This window comes from Ranitomeya variabilis, chromosome 1, assembly GCF_051348905.1.
Source record: "Ranitomeya variabilis isolate aRanVar5 chromosome 1, aRanVar5.hap1, whole genome shotgun sequence".
Classification (NCBI taxonomy): Eukaryota; Metazoa; Chordata; class Amphibia; order Anura; family Dendrobatidae; genus Ranitomeya; species Ranitomeya variabilis.
In genome coordinates this window covers 508,040,940-508,051,621 of record NC_135232.1, presented here as the reverse complement: position 1 = coordinate 508,051,621, position 10,682 = coordinate 508,040,940, and the positions used below count along the sequence as shown (strand labels likewise).

The 10,682-nt window shown below is 44.5% G+C and overlaps 1 protein-coding gene across 1 annotated transcript in view; it reads right to left on the bottom strand.

Annotated features, from left to right (window-relative positions):
• Positions 1–8,454: 8,454 nt before the first annotated feature.
• Positions 8,455–10,682, bottom strand: part of TMEM38A (transmembrane protein 38A) — a 125,492-nt gene continuing 123,264 nt past the window's right edge. The window contains exon 6 of the mRNA XM_077253071.1: positions 8,455–9,376. Within this exon, the coding sequence (XP_077109186.1) occupies positions 9,155–9,376 (222 nt within the window). The 3' untranslated portion in view covers positions 8,455–9,154. The remainder of the gene's footprint in view (positions 9,377–10,682) is intronic.

Below are 10,682 nucleotides of genomic sequence, written 5' to 3'. Positions count from 1 at the left end.
AAAATTGGAATACAGTGATTAGTCTTACCATCTGGCCGATTGCTGGACTATTTCTGGCATATTTCTGACACATCTTCTCTGTTGTGAATTTACCTTTTGGCTCCCTCTAGTGGCTACTAGTGTTTTTACTCTGGGTATGTCTATCATCCCTTGTATGCTCACCTGGGTCGTTAGGTCAGGGGTGTTGCTATATTAGCTCCCTGGACCTTCAGTTCAATGCCTGGCAACGTTGATATCAGAGCTAATCTGTAGTGCTCTTGTCTACTGATCCTGGTTCCTGCTTGATTAAGCTAAGTCTGCTTTCTTGCTTTTTGCTATTGTTTTTGTTTGCATTTTTGTCCAGCTTGTACATAATCTGTATCCTATCCTTGCTGGAAGCTCTAGGGAGGCTGGAGTTCTCCCCCCGGGCCGTTAGACGGTTCGGGGGTTCTTGAATCTCCAGTGTGGATTTGTGTTAGGGTTTTTGTTGACCATATAAGTTATCTTACTACATTCTGCTATTAGTGAGTGGGCCTCTCTTTGCTAAACCTAGTTCATCTCTGTGTTTGTCATTTCCTCTTACCTCACCATTATTATTTGTGGGGGGCTTGTATCCAACTTTTGGGGTCTATTCTCTGGAGGCAAGAGAGGTCTTTGTTTTCCTCTTCTAGGGGTAGTTAGTCCTCCGGCTGGCGCGAGACATCTAGCGACCAACGTAGGCATGTTCCCCGGCTACTTCTAGTGTTGGCGTTAGGAGTAGATATATGGTCAACCCAGTTACCACTGCTGTTGTGAATTTGGATTCTGGGCTCCCCCGGTGGCTACTGGTGGAATTGAACTGGTGTCTTCATCTTCTCTGTTCACCTGTTCCCATCAAGATGTGGGAGTCGCTATATAACCTTGCTGCTCTGTTAGTTTCTTGCCGGTCAACAATGTTATCAGAAGCCTCTCTGTGCTTGTTCCTGCTCCTAGACAACTACTAGATAAGTTGGACTCTTGTCCATGTTTGTTTTTGCATTTTTGTTCCAGTTCACAGCTGTAGTTTCGTTACTGTGTCTGGAAAGCTTTTGTGAACAGGAATTGCCACTCTGGTGTTATGAGTTAATGCCAGAGTTTTAAAGTAATTTCTGGATGGTGTTTTTGATAGGGTTTTCAGCTGACCATGAAAGTGTCCTTTCTGTCTTCTGCTATGTAGTAAGTGGACCTCAAATTTGCTAAACCTATTTTCATACTACGTTTGTTATTTCATCTCAACTCACCACCAATACATGTGGGGGGCCTCTGTCTCCTTTCGGGGTATTTCTCTAGAGGTGAGCTAGGACTAATATTTTCCTCTGCTAGCTTTATTTAGTCCTCCGGCTGGTGCTGGGCATCTAGAATCAACGTAGGCATGCTACCCGGCCACTGCTAGTTGTGCGTTAGGTTTAGTTCATGGTCAGCTCAGTTCCCATCTTCCAAGAGCTAGTTCCTATATATGCTTATGCTATGTTCTCTTGCCATTGAGATCATGACAGTTTGACCGGCCCTCAAAGTGTTAATTGTTTGGGCTGAAGCAGGAGAAAAAGAAGTGTTGAAGGGAAATTTTTTTTTTTTTTTTTTTTTCCCCTCAGAGTTTTGCTGCCTAGCCCTTAATTGCTGTCTAGCTGCTTCTTACCTCCTCTTAACCCTTGAATGGCTCTGTGTCCACCTGTTTGTAATGGATCTTCAGAGTGTAACTGCAGGTTTGAATAATCTCGCCACGAAGGTACAGAATTTGCAAGATTTTGTTTGTCATGCACCTGTATCTGAGCCGAGAGTTCCTTTGCCGGAGTTTTTCTCGGGGAATAGATCCGGGTTTCAGAATTTTCGAAATAATTGCAAATTATTTTTGTCCCTGAAATCTCGCTCTGCCGGAGACCCTGCACAGCAGGTCAGGATTGTGATTTCCTTGCTCCGGGGCGACCCTCAAGACTGGGCTTTTTCATTGACACCAGGGGATCCTGCGTTGCTCAATGTGGATGCGTTTTTTCTGGCCTTGGGGTTGCTTTATGACGAACCTCATTTGGAGCTTCAGGCAGAAAAGATTTTGATGTCCCTATCTCAGGGGCAAGATGAAGCGGAAATTTACTGCCAAAGATTCCGTAAATGGTCTGTGCTTACTCAGTGGAATGAGTGCGCCCTGGCGGCGACTTTCAGAGAGGGTCTCTCTGATGCCATTAAGGATGTTATGGTGGGGTTCCCTGTGCCTGCGGGTCTGAATGAGTCCATGACAATGGCTATTCAGATCGATAGGCGTTTGCGGGAGCGCAAACCAGTGCACCATCTGGCGGTGTCCACTGAGAAGTCGCCAGAGAGTATGCAGTGTGATAGAATTCTGTCCCGAAGCGAGCGGCAGAATTTTAGACGGAAAAATGGGTTGTGTTTCTATTGTGGTGATTCTACTCATGTTATATCAGCATGCTCTAAGCGCACTAAAAAGCTTGGTAAATCTGTTTCCATTTGCACCTTACCGTCTAAATTTATTCTATCTGTGACCCTGATTTGCTCTTTGTCATCTATTACCACGGACGCCTATGTCGACTCTGGCGCCGCTTTGAGTCTTATGGATTGGTCCTTTGCCAAACGCTGTGGGTATGATTTAGAGCCTTTGGAGACTCCTATTCCTCTGAAGGGGATTGACTCCACCCCATTGGCTAATAATAATCCACAATACTGGACACAAGTAACTATGCGTATTAATCCGGATCACCAGGAGATTATTCGCTTTCTGGTGCTGTATAATCTACATGATGATTTGGTGCTAGGATTGCCTTGGCTGCAATCTCACAACCCAGTCCTCGACTGGAGAGCTATGTCTGTGTTGAGCTGGGGATGTAAGGGGGCTCATGGGGATGTACCTGTGGTTTCCATTTCATCATCCATTCCCTCTGAAATTCCTGAGTTCCTGTCTGACTATCGTGACGTCTTTGAAGAATCCAAGCTTGGTTCGTTACCTCCGCACCGAGAGTGCGATTGTGCCATAGATTTAATCCCGGGTAGTAAATACCCAAAGGGTCGTTTATTTAATCTGTCTGTGCCTGAACATGCTGCTATGCGAGAATATATAAAGGAGTCCTTGGAAAAGGGACATATTCGTCCATCGTCATCTCCCTTAGGAGCCGGTTTTTTCTTTGTGTCAAAAAAAGACGGCTCTTTGAGACCATGTATTGATTATCGGCTTTTGAATAAAATCACTGTTAAATATCAATACCCATTGCCGTTGCTGACTGATTTGTTTGCTCGCATAAAGGGGGCCAAGTGGTTCTCTAAGATTGACCTTCGTGGGGCGTATAATTTGGTGCGAATCAGGCAGGGGGATGAGTGGAAAACCGCATTTAATACGCCCGAGGGCCACTTTGAGTATTTAGTGATGCCTTTTGGTCTTTCTAATGCTCCGTCAGTTTTCCAGTCCTTTATGCATGATATTTTTCGCGATTATTTGGATAAATTTATGATTGTGTATCTGGATGATATTCTGATTTTTTCGGATGACTGGGACTCTCATGTCCAGCAAGTCAGGAGGGTTTTTCAGGTTTTGCGGTCTAATTCTTTGTGTGTGAAGGGTTCTAAGTGTGTTTTTGGGGTACAGAGGATTTCCTTTTTGGGATATATTTTTTCCCCCTCTTCCATTGAAATGGATCCTGTCAAGGTTCAAGCTATTTGTGATTGGACGCAGCCCTCTTCTCTTAAGAGTCTTCAGAAATTTTTGGGCTTTGCTAACTTTTATCGTCGATTTATTGCTGGTTTTTCGGATATTGCTAAGCCATTGACCGATTTGACTAAGAAGGGTGCTGATGTTGCTGATTGGTCCCCTGATGCTGTGGAGGCTTTTCGGGAGCTTAAGCGCCGTTTTTCCTCTGCCCCTGTGTTGCGTCAGCCTGATGTTGCTCTACCTTTTCAGGTTGAGGTCGACGCTTCTGAGATCGGAGCTGGGGCAGTGTTGTCGCAGAAAAGTTCTGACTGCTCCGTGATGAGGCCTTGTGCCTTCTTTTCCCGTAAATTTTCGCCCGCTGAGCGGAATTATGATGTTGGGAATCGGGAGCTTTTGGCCATGAAGTGGGCTTTTGAGGAGTGGCGCCATTGGCTTGAGGGGGCCAGACATCAGGTGGTGGTATTGACTGACCACAAAAATTTGATTTATCTTGAGACCGCCAGGCGCCTGAATCCTAGACAGGCGCGCTGGTCATTATTTTTCTCTCGGTTTAATTTTGTGGTGTCATACCTACCGGGTTCTAATAATGTTAAGGCGGATGCCCTTTCTAGGAGTTTTGAGCCTGACTCGCCTGGTAACTCTGAGCCCACAGGTATCCTTAAGGATGGAGTGGTATTGTCAGCCGTTTCTCCAGACCTGCGGCGGGCCTTGCAGGAGTTTCAGGCGGATAGACCTGATCGTTGCCCACCTGATAAACTGTTTGTTCCTGATGATTGGACCAGTAGAGTCATCTCTGAGGTTCATTCTTCTGCGTTGGCAGGTCATCCTGGCATTTTTGGTACCAGGGATTTGGTGGCAAGGTCCTTCTGGTGGCCTTCCCTGTCACGAGATGTGCGAGGCTTTGTGCAGTCTTGTGACGTTTGTGCTCGGGCCAAGCCTTGTTGTTCTCGGGCTAGTGGATTATTGTTGCCCTTGCCTATTCCTAAGAGACCTTGGACGCACATCTCGATGGATTTTATTTCAGATCTGCCTGTTTCTCAGAAGATGTCTGTCATCTGGGTGGTGTGTGACCGTTTTTCTAAGATGGTCCATTTGGTTCCTCTGCCCAAGTTACCTTCTTCTTCCGAGTTGGTTCCTCTGTTTTTTCAAAATGTTGTTCGTTTGCATGGTATTCCTGAGAATATCGTTTCTGACAGAGGGACCCAATTCGTGTCTAGATTTTGGCGGGCATTCTGTGCTAGGATGGGCATAGATTTATCTTTTTCGTCCGCTTTCCATCCTCAGACGAATGGCCAGACCGAGCGGATTAATCAGACCCTGGAGACATATCTGAGGTGTTTTGTGTCTGCTGACCAGGATGATTGGGTTGCTTTTTTGCCATTGGCGGAGTTCGCTCTCAATAATCGGGCCAGTTCTGCCACTTTGGTGTCCCCGTTTTTCTGTAATTCGGGGTTTCATCCTCGATTTTCCTCTGGTCAGGTGGAATCTTCGGATTGTCCTGGAGTGGATGCTGTGGTGGAGAGATTGCATCAGATCTGGGGGCAGGTGGTGGACAATTTGAGGTTGTCCCAGGAGAAGACTCAGCTTTTTGCCAACCGCCACCGTCGTGTTGGTCCTCGGCTTTCTGTTGGGGATTTGGTGTGGTTATCTTCTCGTTTTGTCCCTATGAGGGTCTCTTCTCCTAAGTTTAAGCCTCGGTTTATCGGCCCGTATAAGATATTGGAGATTCTTAACCCTGTTTCCTTCCGTTTGGACCTCCCTGCATCCTTTTCTATTCATAACGTTTTTCATCGGTCATTATTGCGCAGGTATGAGGTACCGGTTGTGCCTTCCGTTGAGCCTCCTGCTCCGGTGTTGGTTGAGGGTGAGTTGGAGTACGTTGTGGAGAAAATCTTAGACTCTCGTGTTTCCAGACGGAGACTCCAGTATCTGGTCAAGTGGAAGGGATACGGCCAGGAGGATAATTCTTGGGTGAATGCATCTGATGTTCATGCCTCCGATCTGGTTCGTGCCTTTCATAGGGCCCATCCTGATCGCCCTGGTGGTTCTGGTGAGGGTTCGGTGCCCCCTCCTTGAGGGGGGGGTACTGTTGTGAATTTGGATTCTGGGCTCCCCCGGTGGCTACTGGTGGAATTGAACTGGTGTCTTCATCTTCTCTGTTCACCTGTTCCCATCAAGATGTGGGAGTCGCTATATAACCTTGCTGCTCTGTTAGTTTCTTGCCGGTCAACAATGTTATCAGAAGCCTCTCTGTGCTTGTTCCTGCTCCTAGACAACTACTAGATAAGTTGGACTCTTGTCCATGTTTGTTTTTGCATTTTTGTTCCAGTTCACAGCTGTAGTTTCGTTACTGTGTCTGGAAAGCTTTTGTGAACAGGAATTGCCACTCTGGTGTTATGAGTTAATGCCAGAGTTTTAAAGTAATTTCTGGATGGTGTTTTTGATAGGGTTTTCAGCTGACCATGAAAGTGTCCTTTCTGTCTTCTGCTATGTAGTAAGTGGACCTCAAATTTGCTAAACCTATTTTCATACTACGTTTGTTATTTCATCTCAACTCACCGCCAATACATGTGGGGGGCCTCTGTCTCCTTTCGGGGTATTTCTCTAGAGGTGAGCTAGGACTAATATTTTCCTCTGCTAGCTTTATTTAGTCCTCCGGCTGGTGCTGGGCATCTAGAATCAACGTAGGCATGCTACCCGGCCACTGCTAGTTGTGCGTTAGGTTTAGTTCATGGTCAGCTCAGTTCCCATCTTCCAAGAGCTAGTTCCTATATATGCTTATGCTATGTTCTCTTGCCATTGAGATCATGACACACTGCCCTATGAGCTGGATTTTTGTACTTCGCAGACTTGCTGATATCTCTGAGACCCTCGCCATTGGGGTCATAACAGTTTGTCAGGCCAGTATACCCCCAGTTTTACCAGAGTGGTAGGATGGGCATTGATTTGTCGTTTTCGTCCGCTTTTCATCCACAGACTAACGGACAAACGGAACGAACTAATCAGACTCTGGAGGAGTATTTGAGGTGTTTTGTCTCTTCTGATCAGGATGATTGGGTGACCTTCTTGCCGTTGGCTGAATTTGCCCTTAATAATCGGGCTAGTTCTGCCACCTTGGTTTCGCCATTTTTCTGCAACTCCGGTTTCCATCCTCGTTTTTCCTCAGGACATGTGGAGCCTTCTGACTGTCCTGGAGTGGATTCTGTGGTGGATAGGTTGCAGCGGATCTGGAATCATGTGGTGGACAACTTGAAGTTGTCACAGGAGAAGGCTCAGCGTTTTGCCAATCGCCGCCGCGGTGTGGGTCCCCGACTTCGTGTTGGGGATTTGGTATGGCTGTCTTCTCGATTTGTTCCTATGAAGGTCTCCTCTCCCAAATTTAAGCCTCGATTCATTGGTCCTTACAAGATATTGGAGATCCTTAATCCTGTATCCTTTCGCCTGGATCTTCCGGTGTCGTTTGCCATTCACAACGTATTTCATAGGTCCTTGTTGCGGCGGTACGTTGTGCCTGTGGTTCCTTCTGCTGAGCCTCCTGCTCCGGTGTTGGTTGAGGGCGAGTTGGAGTACGTGGTGGAGAAGATCTTAGATTCTCGTCTCTCCAGGCGGAGGCTTCAGTACCTGGTCAAGTGGAAGGGCTATGGTCAGGAGGATAATTCCTGGGTGGTCGCCTCTGATGTGCATGCGGCCGATTTAGTTCGCGCCTTTCACGCCGCTCATCCTGATCGCCCTGGTGGTCTTGGTGAGGGTTCGGTGACCCCTCACTAAGGGGGGGGGTACTGTTGTGAATTTACCTTTTGGCTCCCTCTAGTGGCTACTAGTGTTTTTACTCTGGGTATGTCTATCATCCCTTGTATGCTCACCTGGGTCGTTAGGTCAGGGGTGTTGCTATATTAGCTCCCTGGACCTTCAGTTCAATGCCTGGCAACGTTGATATCAGAGCTAATCTGTAGTGCTCTTGTCTACTGATCCTGGTTCCTGCTTGATTAAGCTAAGTCTGCTTTCTTGCTTTTTGCTATTGTTTTTGTTTGCATTTTTGTCCAGCTTGTACATAATCTGTATCCTATCCTTGCTGGAAGCTCTAGGGAGGCTGGAGTTCTCCCCCCGGGCCGTTAGACGGTTCGGGGGTTCTTGAATCTCCAGTGTGGATTTGTGTTAGGGTTTTTGTTGACCATATAAGTTATCTTACTACATTCTGCTATTAGTGAGTGGGCCTCTCTTTGCTAAACCTAGTTCATCTCTGTGTTTGTCATTTCCTCTTACCTCACCATTATTATTTGTGGGGGGCTTGTATCCAACTTTTGGGGTCTATTCTCTGGAGGCAAGAGAGGTCTTTGTTTTCCTCTTCTAGGGGTAGTTAGTCCTCCGGCTGGCGCGAGACATCTAGCGACCAACGTAGGCATGTTCCCCGGCTACTTCTAGTGTTGGCGTTAGGAGTAGATATATGGTCAACCCAGTTACCACTGCCCTATGAGCTGGATTTTTGTACTTCGCAGACTTGCTGATATCTCTGAGACCCTCGCCATTGGGGTCATAACACTTCTCTGCACCAGTGCTGCAATTTTCTCATGTGAGAGAGTCGGAGCACACTTAGAGGACAATTGGCTGAAGCTCTGACAGAGTTTGAGCTGAGTGTTCTCAGCATAATCTACCCGAATCTCTCACATGAGAGGGATATATGCCAGTTGAGCGAACTCTTAAGCAGTTCTCTGATGATAGAATGATTTTAATTGATATTCTTAGGTTTTCATTACCTCATATAAAGATATATGTATTGCGAAGTTTTAATAAGAGCACAATCAATATTCGGTCTTTAAATATTTTTTAATCATTTTGAGTTGGTAAATACTGGACATTTAAAAAAAATTCTAAAATAAACTTACAAGGCCAAAAGGTATGAAACTGTCTTCACTTGTAAGACTTCCTTAGAACTATGAATCTGTGTACAAATTGAGTTATATGATTTATGAGAACATGTCATCTTAAAAATCCTCCACATTTAAAAATATTCTGCCATCAATTCAGTATATTTCAATAAATATAGTAAATTCTTTTTTTTTTCTTCACAAAATAGAATTTTTGAAAGCAAAAATTATAAAAAGGATGCGAGAGAAAATACTGAAAACATTTGAATGGCTTTTTAAAAAATTAGTAATGATCTGCATATTAAATTTGATATCTGAATTGTGGATTGATGGATATCGCAAAACCCTCTTAGGACCAAACACTTAGGGGATCAATTCTGTTGTATTCAGCTTCTGATCTTCACACTGTGAGGTGGCTAAGCTGGTACATAAAGGATTATATGCAAATAAAATATTCCTTTATCATTCAACTGGTGCATTAAATACAATGTTATTAGATAATTGTCATTTCAGTCAAAAATCCAATATCCATCTTGCAGAATGCCCATTCCCAATACACTAAAAAATCCTAAATAAAAGACTGCATTTTACAACACATGGATTGTTAGTCTTGGTGACTTGATTAAGACCCTTTCTACTCTCATTCAGCCTTTTTCACTTTTCTCTTGCGAGTACCCTCATTTAGCTCTTCTTTGGATTTTGCACTTGCATGGGACACTTCATGGTCATCATGATGCTGGTGATGGTGGTGATTGTCATGGCCATTATTGTCACCATTTGCAGAGCCAAAAAGGATAGGGCAGATGCAGTTCTCCAGAAGAGCAAAGGGTGATCCATGAGAATGGGTGGCTGTCATGTAGATCTGCATAGGAAGGGGAGAAGAAAACATACAATGGTACGGAATATATTAAATTAATAAATATAAGTTTGTCAGGTGAACCCCTAATATCCAGGCTCCACCTACTTTTTGGCTGGAACGGATGTAAAAATGCAAAAAGTTGGAAAATGTTTAAGCAACTTCAAGTAATGCCAAAAATTTGCGACATTTCCAGCAGATTTACACCACAATTTAATAACAATACTGCGTCAATAAAATGATATTTTTACCAGTAACAAGTACAACTTTAAAAGATTATTCCCCCAAAAAACAAGTTATCTTCCATTAATAAGATATCTTACCGATCCCCAGTGACCTCGAGTAGGGCATCAGAACCATGAGAACAGGGCTTTGCAGCCTCATCTTCAATGGAGCAGAGGATCACATGTGCAGCCTCGTCTCCATTTATTGAGTATGGGTGTAGCTGAGGGCAGTCCCACAGACGATAAATGTAGCGGAGGCAGAGCATGAGCTCATCCACTAAATTGAAGATGGGCTGCAGAGCTCCATACTCAGGAATCTAAAACTCTGATATTGGGATCACGTGGGGTCTAACCACGTGGATACATTATACATTGGGGGACTAACCTTTTAGAGGAATTATTTCATCAGGACAATTCTTTCAATAAAAAAAAGAAATAAATACAGGTGCTTCTCACAAAACTAGAATATCATCAACAAGTTAATGTATTTCAGTTCTTCAATACAAATAGTGATACTCATATATTACAGAGAGTCATTACAAACAGAGTGATCTATTTCAAGTGTTTATTTCTGTTAATGTTGATGATTTTGGCTTACATCCCATAAAAACCCCAAAATCATCTCAGTAAATTAGAATAATTAACAAAAAAACACCTGCAGAGGCTAACTAAGCGTTTAAAAATGTCCCTTAGTCTGTTTCAGTAGGCTCCACAATCATGGGGAAGACTGCTGAATTGACAGAAGTCCAGAAGGCAGTCATTGACACACTCCACAAGGAGGGTAAGCCACAAAAGGTCACTGCGAAAGAAGCAGGCTGTTCACAGAGTGCTGTATCCAAGCATATTAATGGAAAGTTGAGTGGAAGGAAAAAGTGTGGTAGAAAAAGTTGCACAAGCAACCGGGATAACCGCAGTCTTAAAAGGATTGTTAAGACAAAGGCATTCAAAAATTTTTGGAAGATTCACAAGGAGTGGACTGCTGCTGGAGTCATTGCTTCAAGAGCCACCACACACAGACATATCCAGGACATGGGCTACAAGTGTCGCATTCCTTGTGTGAAGTCACTCATGACCAATAGACAACGCCA